Here is a 17947-nt window from a genome sequence, read left to right as displayed (position 1 = left end):
GGCTGGCAGCTAATGGTGCTAACTCCATAAACAGCACTAGACAACAGCAACAGTGCTGACAGAGCTAACCGGGGAACTGAGGGTGAGCATTGCTGTCCCAATATCAGTGCTAACGTCATATGAGCGCAGTGCAGAGCTAAGGCAACAAGCTAGCCAGTGGGATACATATGCACTAACATGAATGTGCAGCTAGGCCAGCATTACTGTAACAAAAAACAGAGAAGCCCAGATTACAACACACACAGAGGGAGCGTGACTTCATTCTCTGCTCAGGACGCTATCACTCCACTACATCATTGAATAGCAAATACTTGTTTACTGCTATATTAATGCTCTGAGTGTCATATTAAGAACCTTTAAACCATATCTTTTGCTTAGATTTATTATTATTGCTGCAAATAAATCATGAAAGGTCACACAATGCAGAGTGAATTTTGTGTGTTTTTCTGTAATACTTTACTATTACGATTATGTTTTTCTTGTATTCTTCCTTACAAGGAGGTCAGAGGTCATGGTCTGCTATAAAACCACAGCCGTGCAGGGGGAGAGAGCTTCAGTATCTTGGTAATGGATACTTCAGCAGAACAGGGTTTTTGCAGGTTGACTGAAAATTTCACAGTCACTCAAAGAATATTTTCATCCATGTGACTAAATGTTTATCTTGTTTTTAAAAAGTAGCTACCCACACTCTTCCCTGTAATACCCTCAGGTTATTCTTAGGAATTAATGAGCAATCTGGGCATTCCTGCAATATGTTACACCATATAATGTCAAACCACAAGATGGAGCCAAAGCACATGTCCCACACAACTAGTTGCTCCATCCAACTCCATTAACCTCCTGTTTTGGAACCATTTCTAAAATCCCTGCTTTTGGCCTCGTCTTTCAGTTTTACTCTACATACAACGTTGTGATGAAAACAAACAGACACACATAATGGAAAAAGGCAGTTTATTGCAACACAAAACCAAAAAATAATCTAATGTATGCGTGTAAAAAGAACATACTGCTGTACTGAATAAAATCAAATAAATGAACATGTGGTAGCTTAAGATCTGATAGATTCAATAAATAGCTGCACAGATTTAAACAGTGTTTGATTACTCAAGCAGGAATGATATGCACGTTCAGGTGTGGCAGACCCCAGATACAATCCAGTCACACCCATAAAACATACCTCAGGACAGTCTGTAAAAACCCATCCTCTACTTTGTATGTATAACCTGTATCTCTTAAAATGATCATCACATCTCTCTCTTTGCAAGTGGCTGCATCCAAAGAGCTGCAAGTGCTGTTTTGGTTACATTTTGACAAGAAAATTGAATAAAACAGGCACACAAACACACAGATGATGCCATGGGGAAGATTACTGATATTCAAATAAGGAGCAAGACGTGGATAAACAAATTAAGGAAATAAATGGATGCTTTGGAAAAAAAAGGTTTGACAGGAGTTTGCAGAGGAATTGCACAATGCTGGATAACAGGATTCACAGATAGAAAGTGGTTGTGGGAGAGTGCGAGAGAAGAGTCGAGCAGATAAGGCGAGGTGAAGGGAAAGAACCAAAAGAGATGGATCCTTGTAGCTTCATGATGACTTCATTCTCATGTGTACAAAAATCCAGAGATGGTATGATGATTTTCCTGTTCTCACGAAGCTGTCGATGGTCTCGGTGGATTGTGGCAGCAGGGTTTTGGTCGGGGGGTTATGGTCAACGCAGCATCACCAGGCAGACAGGCTGGGGGTTTAATCTCTGTAGTTGTTGGTCTGGAGCTCCTAGCTGGGAGTGAGCGCAGGGCTTGGTTCAGTGCTGATGTTGACCAAACACTCGCTGGACTTGAGGCTGGCCAGGGACTTGGAGCTTGGTAAAGAGGCCAGAGAGCCGCACAGACCCAGCATGGAGGGAGTGTTGTCTTTTCCTACTTGGAGAAAAAGAGAGAAAAAAAAACCACAATAAAATTGCGACTGATCGTGCATACTTCAAGCTGCCCACATAAAGCACCATAAACAGCCATCAAGCCTGCCTTTGTATGAGCACTTATGTACATGTGCATGGGTGGCTGCCTCTGAAAGGCTTTTATGGAGCCATGGAAGGGGTGCAAATATATTCCTACTCAAGCAGAAATGTTACTTTACAATTGTGTTTTCTCTGCTGGAGTATAACGAGTAAAATGTAGCTTATCTAACATGTTCTCAGTTACTTTGGAAGATTGTATTAAATGGCTTAAGTGCAACAAATAATAAAAGCACAACACAAATCTTTGCACGTTTTAAATGTTGCAATGAGGATGACGTGATGAATGTAGTAGCAGTTAAAAGCATTTTTACCTGCTGTAGTCCAGGCAGCATCTCCGTTCTGTCTCCCATCAGCCCTTTGGGAGTCAGAGTTCAGACTGACCTCGGCAGAAAGTTGCTCCAAACTGTGGAAACTCCTCCTGGATGGACAAAAACATCATCAAAGTTCTGCACATTAATTGCATCTATCAACAGGTGCTTACTTATGCTATGTCTGGTATTTACCCATAGGGATCATATATTAAGATTTATGAATATACAGTAGGCTCATAAAAATAAAACATACCTGCGGAAAAGCTTGACATCACCCTGGTTGTTTGTGATGGTGGACCACTGGTTGACCAGCGGGATGGAAAGATCTTTAGTCAGGTGGGAGGAATCACAGGGCATGAGGGCAGAGCTGCACAAAGCACAGCACAGATAATTAAATTCAGACATGACACTTTTAACTATAGCAAGCAAATATGCATCTGAACATTCAAGTGGCAGAAAAAATCTGGTATCTCTTGTGAATTTCAATGAGCCACTTTTTTAAAAAGTTATTAATATCAATCCACTCCTTGATGTTGTTACAGCACCTAATAGTGCCCCAATGCATCTTGCATCATAAATTTGATTATGCATCCGGCATAATCAAAAATTTCATCTGCATGAAATTTCAGTTTCTTTTTATCTTCCATTGAAAATATGACCAGTTATATTAAAGCGGGGGTAGGCAATTTACTTTTTGCCTCACTGGCCAAAAATCCCACAATAAACTTTGAGCATACTGTAACTCAAGTTGACTGAGAGAAAAAGTGTCTACACTGCAAAGCGACACAAAAAAGGAAGACGGACTTATCAACTTAAAAGAGAGTCTGATAAAAAATTAAATAAAACATCTATGGGTCAGCCCTGCGATAGTCTGGCGACCTGTCCAGGGTGTACCCTGCCTCTCGCCCAATGTCAGCTGGGATAGGCTCCAGCCCCCCCCGCGACCCTCAAGAGGATGAAGCGGTTAGAAGATGGATGGATGGATGGATGTCAATACCTGCAATATGTTTCAGAGATGGAGAGAAAATGTTGCTAATAGTTTAGCCCTCTGCAAACAGCAGCCAAAGCCTCATAGCTACAGCTTAAGGCTTATGTTCATGTAGCTAACCTTAGCAAGAGTCTCAAATCACAATATGTCCTCCCACTCACTCCCTGCCGCTACAGACCACCTCTCTGGGAGGAGAGCAGGCAGTAGCTCTGCAGATGGACCCCAATCTGCAACCACAGCAACCCGAATCCAGTCAGCGCAAACCCTAGCTCTGGGGAACAGACATCCCGACTCCCCGCCGCAGGATGGCTGAGCGAATAAGCTGTGCACAAGTGAAAAATGAAATAGGATTTTAAAAAATCAATGTATGGGAAAAATAATTTAGTGTAAGAAGGGCATACATATGCTCCTGGTCATCTTTTCCAAATTTCAGCCAACCCCAGCTTTAAGTAGTTACATGAAGTGCGAGGGTCCTAAGGACAGAGGGATGTCGTATGCTGTAAAGCCCTGTGAGGCAAATTGTGATTTGTGATATTGGGCTTTGTAAATATAATTGAATTGAATATGAATGAATAACTGATTTTCTACAGAAGAAAATCTTCCATTGAAATAGCAGCTATCTCTAGTCGTAAGGTTGTTTTAAAACTCCTCTTATAACCCCTGCTGAGACTGTATAATGCTAGAAAGCTGATGTGTTCTTGAGAGAAAGACCAAATAACTAAATGTAACGCACACAGTTTAGTTGGAGCTTTTAAATAAGGTAAATGTGATCCAAAGTTTGTGTGCGCTTTCTCACAGTTGTGCCTGCAGCTCCAGCACGACGGCCTCCAGTTCCTTCTTCTCCTGCTGACTCTGGACCGTCAGCTCCTCCACCTTGCCTCTCAGGCGCTTGTTCTCTGTTTCCACGTTCTTCAGCTGTGACTCCCGCAGGCGCACCAGCTCCTCCAGGTAACCCTGCAACATGAAAGTAAGGAGACAGGGATTTGCAAGACAAGGCCCGTAATTTAAACAGCTTTAACTTTTTTAGCAGTTGTCGTGAGTCACCTTCTGGGCATAGACAATCTTAAACCTCTGCTCCATCTTGCGACACTTGTTGCTCCAGCTCTCCTCATCGGTCACCAGAGGGATGTAGGGATGCTCGGGGACACTCTCTTCGCTGTTGCTGCTGTCCACACTGCGACGGTCCTCTTCGTCACTCAGGTAGTCATAGCTACACAGCAGACAGGCGATAGGTGTTGCAATCTCACACATGCACACTAATGTGATGCTAAAATTGGAGTGATAGGGTCGGTCTCACCTCTGCGTGAACTTTAGGTAAGGTGTGTAGTCGATCACAGCTGGGGATTTTCCATCCAGAGTCTCCCCCTTCAGGCAAAAACTGCAGAGAGACAAAAAACCCTAAGCTTCCTTTTCAGAAAGATCTGTGAATGAATGGTTGAAAACTTATTTTTATGTCACAAATGCAAAGGGTGTGTACATTTTCAGTAAAATCAATGTATTCAAATGCAGTATGAAGGCAACATAAGCAAAAATGTTCGGCTTTACATATATATATTCAGGGCATGCACTATGTTATATACAATGTCCACTTTAATACTGTATATGTGTCAGACATACTTACACTTGCATAACTGATACAGAATGAGTAAGTACATATACTGTACATCGTATCATGATTTATTAGTCATGAATACATACTACCCACTAATACCTTAACCGAGTTTCTAAATGTAGGCATAGGGATCCTGCATGATCCAATAGACTTTTAGGACAGATGTACTGATTTTTATTTGATGTATTCTTATTAAAGTAATAAAATAACATTTGAAATACTTAATTATTTCAGTATAATCTACAATCCTAAAATAGAAAATGCTATATTATAACCTTAAGGTGCTGCATCCACTAAAGAATTTTTTTCCCAGCTGAAAATGCCTGGCATTCCTCAGGAACTCAGGAGCACTGGGTGCACTTAAGTGGCGTAGCATTTTTTTTTTTTTCAGCTGAGACGCTGTGGTTGCGTCTGGTTGCTATGACACAGAATATCTATGGAAATAAAAATGTTGGCACCAGGCAGAGTGCTTGCTCTGGCCCTTGCTCTGGATGAAGGGAAGGCTGAAGCACATGGGGAGAAAGGATGGCACCGACTGCCGTGGGTTCATGAGAGGAAACATATATTAAAGGATAACTTTGGCATTTTTCAATCTGGACTCTAGGCTGGGGTGTACATGTGCCTGGGAGACTGATTTGAACATCAATTTTTGAAACTGGTCCAGTATTTAGCAGGAGGGCAGCAACTAGCAGCTGCAAAGTGGGCTGCAATGTAAGCATGTGGGGCAACTGAGCACTGTTGGAAGTGGTTGTTTTTTAAACAGACCAGCTCAAACTGTTATTATAAGTTGCTGAAGTGTTTCTTTACCTTTCACTTGATCCGATTTGTCTTGTTAAGCGGAAGTTTTGATATCCCGCAAGATGTCATTTGTTGCAGGAAGACTGCACTGGAAACGTGTGAGATTTGGAGAGAGTATGGTGACCACAGTTGTTTACAACAAATGTAGTTTAGTGTTATCTGAAAGATTTTCAATGCCATGGATGATTATTTACCCAATGCAACAATGACGATGAGGCCTTTGAATTTGATCGCTATCCGTATTTATTTAAGCCGGAGTATATGCATGAAGAGCAGACAGAGAAAGGCACCAGAAGTTTTATTTTACTGTTTACATATTCATTATATCTTGCTGATGTTTCTTGTTATTAAACCATCCCCTTTGCTGCTGTGACACTGCAAATGTCCCTGCTGTGGGAATGAAAAATTATCTTATTAGCAAAGACTGTGTAAATGCTCCTAAAATAACTAACATAGCCATCGTCATTCTTGCCCGTAGGTATCTCCTTGATATATAGGAAGGGCAAATGTAGGCATAAATATAATAAAATATATTATAGGCCATATAACACCGAAGCATGAATGTGTTTTTCACTACATTCACAAGTCACATCTCACGAGATTCATGATTGTGACTTTCACTTGATGAGACAATAACAAACAGACCAGATCAAGTGAAAGGTAAAGAGACACTTCAGACACATGTACTAACAATCTGAGCCTGTCTGTGTCAAAAATAACCACTTTTAATGGACATACAGTGATGGTGTTCAGTTGCCCCATATGCTTACATTGTGGCTGTTGTGTAACTGCCTGGCTGCTGCTGTCCAGCTCAATACTGAACCAATTTACATCGTAGTTTACATCAATCACCTAGACACATAGGCATGGGAAAATAGGGTCCAGGTTGAAAAATGCCAAATTTATCCTTTAATATATATACAGTATATCAACACATCTCTCCTCCATTGTTGTTGTTCAGCACCTGCACATGTAAGATGTGACAGTTGGTCTTTGTGCTATTTGTCCTGCCCCTCCTCCATTGCGACTGAATGGCTGGGTAAAAAGTGACAGTAACGAGCACAGCATTTTACCCAAAATGGAATATTTTTCTTCAGCTCTGGGTGCTCAGAAATGTGCAGTGCTCAGTGTAGAATAGACACTCAGTGCCTCATCACACTGCCGGTATTTGTAGTGTTGCCTAAATACACGAAGCACCCATTAAATTTTTAAAATTACACTGGCCTCGGGAAAAATTCTTTGGTGTACACGGGCCCTAAGACCTCTGCAGTCTGCGGTGTGTCTCTTCACCTGAAGTCAATGGCACTCAGTCCGATCAGCATGCCGGTTAGGACTTGGGCCTCCTCTCTCAGCATAATGGCTCCATCATCATAGAACCTCCTGTCAGGTGAAGAAGTGGTCATCATCTCTGAACCTCCAGATATAATACTGACACAACAGTGATTCTACTTGCATTTCATATACATATTTATATTTGATGTTAAAAATCTGTAGCAGGAATGTACTTTCCTCTGGTGCAAAGAAATAATGTCTTTTGTCTTTTACTCTTAAACTGAGTGATTAGAATGTGCAGACAAACATGGCTAAAATGAAGAATATCAGATATGTGTTAACTGTCCCTTTAAATCATGAGTCTGACCTGGTTGTTCTTGTGTCCCTCAGTGCAGTGGACACATATTCAGACAGACGTTTCTCCATCAGCGCCACCCGAATCCATGCGCGCCCCTGTAGGACAACGTAAGAAGTGAGCAAGAGCAGAGGGCATTCTTTGCTGCTCCCTAATGCAGTATCACACACACATACACACACACACAATTCTGCATACACATATCCTTGCCTTGGCTCGTGATGTGCTGATATTCTCTATGTTTTCGATGCTGGCGATGCAGTTGTTCTGCACCTTGCTGCACGCCAGCCGGATATATTCCCAGAAACTGCGCTGTCCATCTGAGCTGAACCAGCTTCCTGAACCTGGTCCAAGATTAAAACACAGAAACAAGATTACTTCTGCTCTGACAACAGCCCACACTGCAAGTATGCAACCACGGCAACAGTACTGCGAACAATTATCATACAGGTTTTTACTCTTTTTATAATATTTTGTTCCATGGTTAATGGTCTGCAGTATTATCTAGTTTTTTACAATCTAATTCATACATTCAATGCCATATAAACCAATCTGTCCATCTCTTCCTGTGCTATATGTTACCTGCAGTGTTACCTTTGAAGCGGTGGCTGAGGATGTGCTCTAAAATGGCGGCAAAGTTAATAAACTCCTCGGATGAGTCATCTATGGGCTCTGCTGTGTACTTTTCTAGGAGAGTCTTCACAGAGAATCTGAAATAGAAGCACACAGAGACAGAGGAATTAGAGAAACACAAGACAACTCAATGGAAAAACATTCTACTCTCCATCTGTGAAGGATTTGAACTTTCTGTTGGTTGTATGCTGCACAAGCTGCTGAAACGCAGCCGTGTACTGTACCCAAGCAGACAAATGTACTACTGTATTTGAACCCTGCAACAATAGCGGGGAGGAGGGCTTCTTTTTTTCTTTTTTGGGAACCACGCCATCTTATCATACTGAGGTCACCCCAATTGTCTTGTGTACTGCACAATGTACCCGTTCAGTGCTTTGGCAGTGCTATCATGAAAACAACACAATTAACCCCCTGTCTTTTCAGCCTTTGTGCACGCTGTGCTTCCAGGTCCCTTTGGGTCTCGTCTCTCTGAGGGACCGGCCAGCATCAAAGCATGATCAAATAATTCCCTCCCCCTCATCTTTACATGGTGGTCTGATCTATTTAGGGCAGCCGCTGCTGCAGCTTTAGTTTGCCTTTTGACCCTGCTGCACCGCAGGCAGTTATGCAGCTTGCATGTTAGGAGCCGGCATCCAAGCACGGGCTCGGGCTGACTGCCACTGCTTCGATGGGCAACACTAGCATCACAGAGGGCAAGACTGCCCTGGCAGTGGGAAACACCTCCATAGCCAGGGGAAAGACTACCGTAGCCATGGGCAAGTCCTCCATCTTCAGGGGAGTGACCACCACCTCCATGGGAGACTCCACTATCCAAAGGCAAAAGACGACTGTAGCGCTGGGACGGGCCAGCTTCAGCCGGGGAACCACAACCACCTCCTTCCGCAAAGCCTTGACGGGCAAGCGCAGAAACACCTAGATGGAAAACACCCCTGAAGCAAGGACTAAGACACCCAAAGCAGCAAAGCAGTCCAAAAAAACCTCTAACAATGAGTGGAAAACCACATTCTCGTCAAGCAAGACCTCCTTCACCAAAGGAAGGGTTTCAATCCTGAGGACTAAGTACGCCATCTCCTGGGGTAAATCCTCGATCTCCTGGAGCAGAACCACCGTAACTTTGTGCAACATCAAGATAGCGGTGGGCGAAACCTCTGTCACACGAGGGGAGACCACGACCTCTCTCATCACTGTGACCCTTACCCATGGGACCAAGTCTGTGTCAGTGGTCAAAACCATCCTCATCAGGGGCAAAGAGAGGCACAGCAACATCTACTGGGATTTTCACACATGATTCCTACACACACTTAAAAACCCAAGGATATTTCTATTGGGTCAGTTTTAGCAGGTCAGTAGTGTCAAGAGTCAATAAAAAAGAGCTGCTACAGTATGTTTGTGATCAGTCTGTGTGTACAGGTCAATGTGGCACGACATCATCTGTTACGTGTATGCACAAGGTGGATTCCCAAGCAACAAAATGCTAACTGAGTTGCAGATCTGATGGGGTTTGCAATCATCAGTGAGAAATTCCAAAACCATGCTGAGCGCGTTATGTAAATGTGACAGCGATGAGGTGGTGGTTTATGGTGTGTCGACTTGGCAGGGAGGGAAAAGTGTGAAACAGCCGTGTGGGATGTATGTGGAGACACAAGAGAGTGTGTGTGTTTTTCATCAGCACTGTTCTCCTGTATATTGTGCATGTACAGCCGTCAACATGACGACATCTTTGGTACAAATGTGGTATTTTTGTGCATGCTGATAAGATTGGTTGATTGCCTGCATTTCCATAACTATGCTGCCACCAGAAAAACAGTTTTGGGACTGTAAAAGCTGGCTGATGTAACGATGCTTATAAAAGTAACATGTCTAAACACTGCTTGGCTTGATTGTTTTGTAAATTAATCTAGTTTTTGTGAGATATTCTACCATCTAAAGACACAAATGGTAGAAATTAAAGACTCAAATGCTGTAATGAATTGAAAACAGTTCAGCAAGGACACATATGGGTAGTAAACACCGACTGAAGGAACCACACCCATATTTCACATGGAGGGGCGACACAAATACAGGAGGGGTGCAATCAAAGCCTCAACGACATGTGGAGAACATGAACGCATTTATACTTTTTCTTATCAAATCTGACACTGTGCAGCTCATTGCACATATGGTATATACAGTCGTACACAGAGGCTATGTCTTACAATCAGAGGCTATAGGGAACAATGGCTCAGAAGAAAGTGATGTCACCACAGATTGCCCGCTTTGCAACAATGTGTCCTTCAACCGTCCGGTGTCGTCGTGGAGATGGGACAATCGCTCCACTGTCCCTGTCCCCCCAGATAGGCTGTGGCCACCTACGGCTGCCTCTGTCCATTCACAGGGACACATGGGTGGTATGTGGCCTTCCAAAGCCCACGTTGATCATCTCAACGAAGGCATTATGCGACACGGGGGTCGCGCTATCCACGCTTAGCATTCTGGTCTGCTCTGGATTGTAGCTGATGTTACTATTACCCCCGAGGGGCAGAGCAGGACGTGCTGCATGAGTGTGCGATGCTTTGCGTCGAGTGAGCCCCAAACCCCGCCATCGAATCTGGGTCAGGAAGACGAGCTTCTCCTCAATGGGCAACACCAGCTTCACCGAGGGGAAGACGGCCTTAACCCTGGGCAACACCACCATAAAGAGGGGAAAGTCCAGGCTTGCAATGGGGAACTCCTCCATCACCAGGGGCAGGAGCACGACATCGCTGGGCTCCTCCACCATCACCAGCGGAAAGACCAAGATCGCCCTGGGGGGAGCCTCCTTCAGCAGAGGCACCACCACCACGTCTTTTCGAAAAGCCATCTTCCCCAAGCGCAAGACGCTCTAGATAGAGGGGACCTGATTGCGGGGTGGGGAGACTGGCACAAAATGTCAAGAGAGAGAACAAGAAAGAAGCACCATCACAGAGAACATTTGGGCGCCACAACAGCATCTGCACGGGGTCTGTTCCGACGGAGAGCCAAATCTGGATTAAATTTACTTTTGGACCTTTGACTTGTTTGTGGTCGTGCCGGATTTATCAAGGAAACAGGTCAGTGGCATCTAAATTCTGTCTCATGTCATATGCAAAGACCAAGTGGGTCAGTCAGGTTTCGAGGTATAATAGAGCTGCAGGGTGTTGTGTGCTCTACTTTACCATGACCCACAAACTTAGAAAAATCCACTTGGCAGGTGATGCCAGTAAGCCCAGTTAACCTTCTTGAAGAGATCTGCTTTAGACCGAAGGCACTTCTTTGATATGACCTCAGGAAGTTTTGTTAGATATGATTTTGTAGAGAATTGCACTATTCTGTCTAAAACTTAAGTTGAAAAGCACGTAGTGGAAGATGTGGTCTAATCTGGTCATTTGTGCAAACTCCCAATGATAGAAACATTTATACAATCAAGCAATTCCTCATGATGCAGAGTGCCAAGCCCTTGGAAAACCACCAAGTGCCCCCAGTGGTTCCCAGGGCTCAGTATGGGAACCACTGATTAATGGCTACCCCATTGTTGATGTGATAGAGTTTGAAATCATAACAGAAGAAAGTCAGCTGTTGCAAAAGGCCTCTCTGACCCAATACGGTGGCAGCGTTATCTCAAAAGGAACATTATGGCAGATCGTTTTAAATTAACTGAAATAATTTGATCTGAAGGGGGAATTGCTGGCGTGCCTCAAATGCAAATGGATGGAGTGGAAAGCAACATGCTCTTGGTACGATTTGACACTGAAAAACAACTGCAGAACCTTCTGACAAGCTTCTTTTGTGCCCCCTCTCACTCAGCCTGGATCACCGCCAAGCCCACTCTCAGCTCTCTCTTTAAATGCCCTCTTGTTCTCCTTTCTCACCCCTCTACTGTACTTACACAAGTGCGTTTGATCCGCAGCACCACCTCAGAGAACCAAAACTACATTTATCAGCAGTGACACCTAATCTAAACACACACAAAGCTTCACATTAACTCTGTCTGCTTTCATTTTTTTCTTTTTTTTCCCCTGACTCCTTTCTCTTTCTCTCTCTTCCTCTTTCTGTCTCTCTCTTTAGTCTTGGCATAACCAGCAGGATCAGATGACACAGGCAGACTCCTCACAGGCCGCAGCATTGTGTAACACCAGCCAGTGCTGTTGTTTATCGTCCTGGATTGTCGAGGGAGGCATCCTGTCCTGTCCTGTCCTGGATCTGCACAAACAGCCAAGAGAAAGAATGCCGTGCGCTTTGATAAATGTTGAGAAAAGAATGATAATTTGGGCCAAATCCGAATAGACTAAAAGATGCAAAAATGCAAATAGAGCAGGGCGTGTCTCTCTCTCACCGGCCCTGTCTGGGAGTAAGCGTCCAGGCAAAGTGTTTCATGGTCAGAGGAGGTGTAGAGGGATCAGTGTGCAAGATGGACAGTAAGGATGTTGGGCTGAGAAGCACTGAGAGTGTAAAGCAGATGTTTGAACCTGACAGGGGGTTAAATGGAGAATAACAGCGTGTCACAGAGAAATTGGTGGTGGGAGAGTAGGCTGCTGATCGGCACATGAGAGACTCCCAAATGTTTAGTCAGACCTACTGAAACTTCTGCTGTAATTTCACATATTTTATGGTAAATACAAGTGTAGTTTGGAAATCAGGGAAACTGCAAAGAAGGAATACCAGATATGCATGCTACTTCCATATTGGGTGGAAAGTGGCATCCATTACAATTGTTCCGACTTTAAAAAAGCACAAAGAGCCACCCACTTGCAGAAGCATGTCCACCAGATATGAATACGTGATTGTGTTTACTACAGCACACACAGAACATTTTATTCTCGTCTCTGGAGCCACGCCCCGGAAGAGCTCAAACCTCAGCCAAAGATGCACCACATCTCCTTTTACTCCCTGTTCCTTTTGTTTACAGGACGCAGCTGAGGGGATGACACCTCACATCGGACCTGTCAAGTCTCACTCATCTTATCTATGTTTTCTTAGGTTCCCCATGTCCATGGCAACACTGTGCCTCCAGTCACGGACGACGGCATGAGAGCTCATAGCCAGACTAATGCATCCAAACAGTCAATTTTAAACATTACAGTACAGCATGTAGCCTTTAAACCAAATTGCCCAGTGACTGCTCAGATAAACAAACTGGACTCTTATGAAAATTCCCTCCGACTGCAGAAAGCCTCAGCGCTGCCACGTTAAGATAAAACCTGTTGCTCGTGGCAACAGCACAGAGATAGTCAATCATGATGACACTGCTGTCACTGTGGACACGATGCATATCACAGTGTCTCCTCAAAGCCATTAAGTTTCTTTGCATTTCCTGATGCTTTCAGGTAAAAAACGTTGCAGCTAAAATCATAATTATTTTCATTTATTACCTCCAGTGTGAAGGCTGATAAAAGCCACTGCGGGAGGAGAACACTGGACAAGTTTTGGACTGGATGAACTCAAAAATGCCTCAATATTCTTCTTTGTCAACATTACGAAGCTGCAACTTTTTCACCCGACCGCAGCAGTCTCTTTCATTATTTTTCTCTGCCATTATCATTCTTTATTGTAGCACTCTCAAGTCCCTGACTCGGGCCTCTTGCAGAAACTGTTCCCTGTGGTGGTGCAAATGTTTGATCAGGTTATCCTATATTATACCCAAATGTCTATTGCTGTACATATGTGTTTCTAATTCAAATGGGCTCCTTCTGTTTCGTATCACACTGTAAAGAAGGCACTGAATCACTGAGCAGATGCCTGTGCTTGGTATTTGTGGCCCACATTATGCCTGATCACGTAAATACACTTTTAAAAAAAAAGACTGTGATGCCAGCTTGTCTTTATTATGACCCCCAGTAACTGACAGTGAAACATGTGACAAGTGAATTTCTCGGCTCCAAATGTGCTCAGAAACAGCCCTCTTCTCTAAAGTCCCACAAATTGACAAAACTTCATCAATTTGTTGGGAGTTGAAAATGTTAATCTCTGTGTGTACTGATTGTATTTAGATGTGACAGTGAGGGAAAAGAGGTCAGACTTTATATATACACATACATGCATGTATTAGGGGAAAATAAAGGCTTGGCCTGGTGTTCTAATCTCGCACTAACATCAGCTTAGTTACTGTAGCCAGGCAGCAGTTGAAGCTGTGGAAGCAGCTGTGTCTCAGCAGCTCGACAGAGCCTGTATCCTGTATCCTGCACCAACAACACGCCCAGCCTGCTTTAATGCACAGCCAAGGGTCCGCTGTTGATTTCACGATCTCTCTCCAATGAGACTGTACGAACACACTTGACTACTTGAATCAACTCTGACCTGAACGGCATCAAGAAGAAAAACATTTAAGAAAGGGGGTCAGAAACATCATGAATGAGGAGATGCAGATCTGACAGCGACACAGACGCGCCTGGAAGAAGTTGCCCTCCGACTGAACCTAATCAATGTCATGTTGTTCATTAGAAAACGAAACGAAACTGTGTAGTAAGCATTACTGATGGAAAGCTGTTTGAGATTTATTTCCGTCTCGTCCTGTGTGTTTGTCATTAAAATGCTTAAATGATTAAATTGGTCTTAGCAAGGTCAGGCCAAACTGAAAACAACAGTGTTTTTGTTCCCTCGCTAATCTTTCTCTGTGTTGTGAGTCCTTTGTGAGAACTTTTCTTTATTTGCAGGCATGCTCTGTGTGATGTTGTGTGTTTTGCTTCTCTGTACGTGTCACTAAAATGCAGACAGGACCTTGGATAGAGAGGTACTGGAATAAAAATGCTTGATTGTGTGTCTATTTGAGAGTCTGGACTTTGTCTTTTTAATTTGAATGTTTTTAAAACGTTTACTGTGAGTAAGGCCAAGACAAAGACAGCGTGACTTCCTAGAGAGTAGAACAGAAAAGAGTTAAGAGCAGGATGTGGATGCATGACTTTGGCAGAACGCCTGCAAGCTCTACACAAATAATTATGTTCCTGTTTGCAACACCATTTATGACTAGAGTCAATTTGCAATTCAAGACCCATAGTAATGCTATAATAAATTTTACGAGAGCACTATAAAAGTATCAAAGCACAGCAGTGATTTTCCTACAAATCTCTGGTGATGGCGCGGAATATAAAAATACTATAAAGCTAGATAAGGTCACTTAAATAGCTCTATCAGCTTTTAAAGATATTACCCCAGGCTCTATGAAGATAAATACTTTTCAGTGGTTTTTTTTTTTGTTTTTTGTTTTTACATTTTTTAGACTAAAAACTTTTAATTTAGCAATTAATCAAGGAAATAAGCTGCAGATTGACTGATAATGAAATTAATTGTTGCAGTTCCAACATTAAAAACACATATTAAGGCAGAGTTGGAGAACTGTAGTAACATGAATTAAGACACTTCCAAGTCCAACACTGACACAATAATGATGGATATGTATTTTCTGGGGTACCAATAATGGATGCAGTTTATTTGCAGTTCAAAATCTATGGTAATCCTTTAGATAATATCAAAGGGATGTCCTCAAAACATAACAGCTGCTCTGTATCCCTGTTAAGAAAACTATAATCAATTTAAGATTGAAACTGGATTATCAAAGCAAAACAGTAATGTATGTATATTTTGTTTATACTTGACTAAAACACCATAAAACAGGAAGAGATTCATAACTAATATCATATTTTTAAGTCTTTCAGAGACAGTTTCATTCCAAAAAGAACATTTATGTGTTGTTGTTGATGTGTTTTTGATACGGTTTACACTCAGTTGTGCAAAGCAAATTCCCCTTGGGCCAATAAAGGTTTCATTTCAAATACTACAATAGATTTTAAGTGAAGTCAATTTTATATTAGACTGCAAACAGGCTTTTAAGATCAGGGGTTCCCAACCTGAGGGGGTCACAAACTAAATCTGTGGGTCCCAAGCCAAGATGATTAAGAGAGAAGAAGAAAAAAAATGGAAATATACATATTTATCCTATTTCCTATTTCTGACTTTATGTAATAGTTTCCTTTTTTCTTGTAAAGTACTGGATACATTCACGTCCTCTGGGTCATTGAAAATCATTCAAACAGAGTTAAAAAAAAATCACTCTTGGTCAAAGGACTCACTATTCGTGTCCACACTACCGCCTCAACCTGCGATTAGAGGTTAAAAGTAGACATTCCTTCACTGCTGACTTAGATCATACTGAGCTACACAATAGATGTCTTAAAATGTCAATCATGTGCATACAAACGACACCACTGTAGAAGAAGCCTCATTTCTTGCCCAGTAACATTTGAACACTCAATCTAAGAGACATGCCATCAGGTGAGTCTCTGATGCACATGCGTTTACAGCTCTAACCTCTCTGAACACTGTACAAGACAATGATTTATGACATGGCACATCACAGTCCATCAGCACTCGCTGTACTGTGTAGGCTGAGGGACACTGATGGGGGGAGGAGTCCTTGCACTGCTCCCAATGCCCTTGTCCCATTCAGGCACTCAACCTCACTGTGATGGAGGAGGAAACCTGCTATTGACTGTTGGATTTTTTTCTCCGGCTCTGTTATAGACAATATTAGCCCACTAGTCTATTTGTTATTATTTCAAGCTGCATTTATCACTACAGTCAGGAATCAAGCAGGTGCCTCAACCTGTTAAAAATAAAAGAGACTTTCCTGTGAGAGATATTAGAGGGATCCTAAATAAATGCCATACCAATATGATCTTTAAAGGAATGTTACAGCACAGTGCATGAAGGAAATGCAAAGGAACCCGTTGGGAATATAATAGGTCTAAGGGGTGTGATGGCAGGGGTATGTGAAGGTGAACACGCACCTGCCTCCTTTGCATCCCCAGCATTTCTATAAATATGTCCATTATGCTGCATTATTTCTCATCCGCTGTGTGTGCTGCTGCCCCCTGTTTCACTTCAGGTATACATAAACATCCTCTGTGGTCAGATGGTTAAAATAACCAGAGCAGCATGCAGGGACTGGCACTTGCAGATAACGCTGTAAATGGACGGTGTCGTGATGTATACCTGCAAACCGTGATGAGGTTTTTCCGCTCCACACCGACGCTCCGAGCAGACGCCTTTTTCGATGTCAGACCCATAGCCATTGCTGTCTGAATGCAGCCCGACTCCATCCAGCGGCGGCCCCGGGGCCTCTTCGGGATCCGTGCCCAGGCCAGGACCCCTCCCTCCGCGGGCCCTGTGTCCTACAAACACCCGCTGTCCTCTGCGGGGAGCCACGGATGATGATGATGCTGCTGGAGGAGGAGGAGGAGGACAGGACAGAACAGCGGCTGCCAGAGTCAGGTTAAAGATGACTAAATGCACAGGTTCCGGTCAGTACTTTCGAAATAAAATCGCTTTCACTTATTTGAGTTTCATTGTGCTGATTGTTAAATAATGGTTCTTTTATTTCCACCTTTATTTCCGGTTTTATTCAGGGGACGTCATACACTTGGCACAGCTGAGAGAAATGATGCCTTCAGGTACTTTTGTATACTCGTATCAAATAACTTTCAAGATATAAATACAACTTCAAAACACTCTCAAACACCTAAGATAGGAAAATATCACAGACTATTCCAAAATCAACAGCAACGAAGTTTCTAATTTAGACTTTTTTTTCAATTCCCGTGGACATGAATTAAATGCGTCTCTGACAATTGTGGTGACAGAGAAGCACAGAACACAGACTCTCTTCTGGTAAAAAATAAAGCACATTTTATATTTTGTGAAATCTATGTTTTTTATCCTATATTACAGTTCATTTGTTTATTTCTACTGTCCTTGCTTTATGTCACAATTCTAGAGCTGACATGTATATGCAAACTTTTGTCTTTTTGTCCCTTATTTGGCACATTTTAAATAAATGTAAAAATGAAAAGACATTGTAAGGCTCCATGGATACTAGATTGATTAATTTTCTTATCCCAAAGTGAAACTGGTTTAAAGAGGGGGCACACATGGCAGACACCCAGTACCTGTGTTGGCACATGATGTCATACCA

General features: G+C 42.8%; 1 protein-coding gene across 5 annotated transcripts; it reads right to left on the bottom strand.

Annotated features, from left to right (window-relative positions):
- Positions 1–937: 937 nt before the first annotated feature.
- Positions 938–17212, bottom strand: rundc3aa (RUN domain containing 3Aa). 5 transcript variants are annotated; one of them, XM_050068143.1, is made up of 11 exons: positions 16969–17212; positions 7936–8063; positions 7564–7697; positions 7366–7451; positions 7017–7106; positions 4614–4694; positions 4361–4526; positions 4113–4270; positions 2582–2695; positions 2329–2435; positions 938–1922 (listed from the first exon to the last, which is right to left on the bottom strand). In XM_050068143.1, the coding sequence occupies exons 1-11, from the start codon at positions 17073–17075 to the stop codon at positions 1777–1779; spliced, it is 1317 nt and encodes a 438-aa protein (XP_049924100.1). In that variant the 5' UTR covers positions 17076–17212; the 3' UTR covers positions 938–1776. The 5 variants fall into 5 exon arrangements, with proteins under 5 accessions (XP_049924100.1, XP_049924101.1, XP_049924102.1 ...); XM_050068144.1 differs by having other exon boundaries at positions 938–1919; positions 16969–17102; XM_050068145.1 differs by having other exon boundaries at positions 7948–8063; positions 16969–17102.
- Between the last annotated feature and the right edge of the window lie 735 nt (positions 17213–17947).

This window comes from Epinephelus moara, chromosome 18 (genome assembly GCF_006386435.1).
Source record: "Epinephelus moara isolate mb chromosome 18, YSFRI_EMoa_1.0, whole genome shotgun sequence".
Classification (NCBI taxonomy): Eukaryota; Metazoa; Chordata; class Actinopteri; order Perciformes; family Serranidae; genus Epinephelus; species Epinephelus moara.
This window is presented reverse-complemented; position numbering and strand designations above follow the sequence as displayed.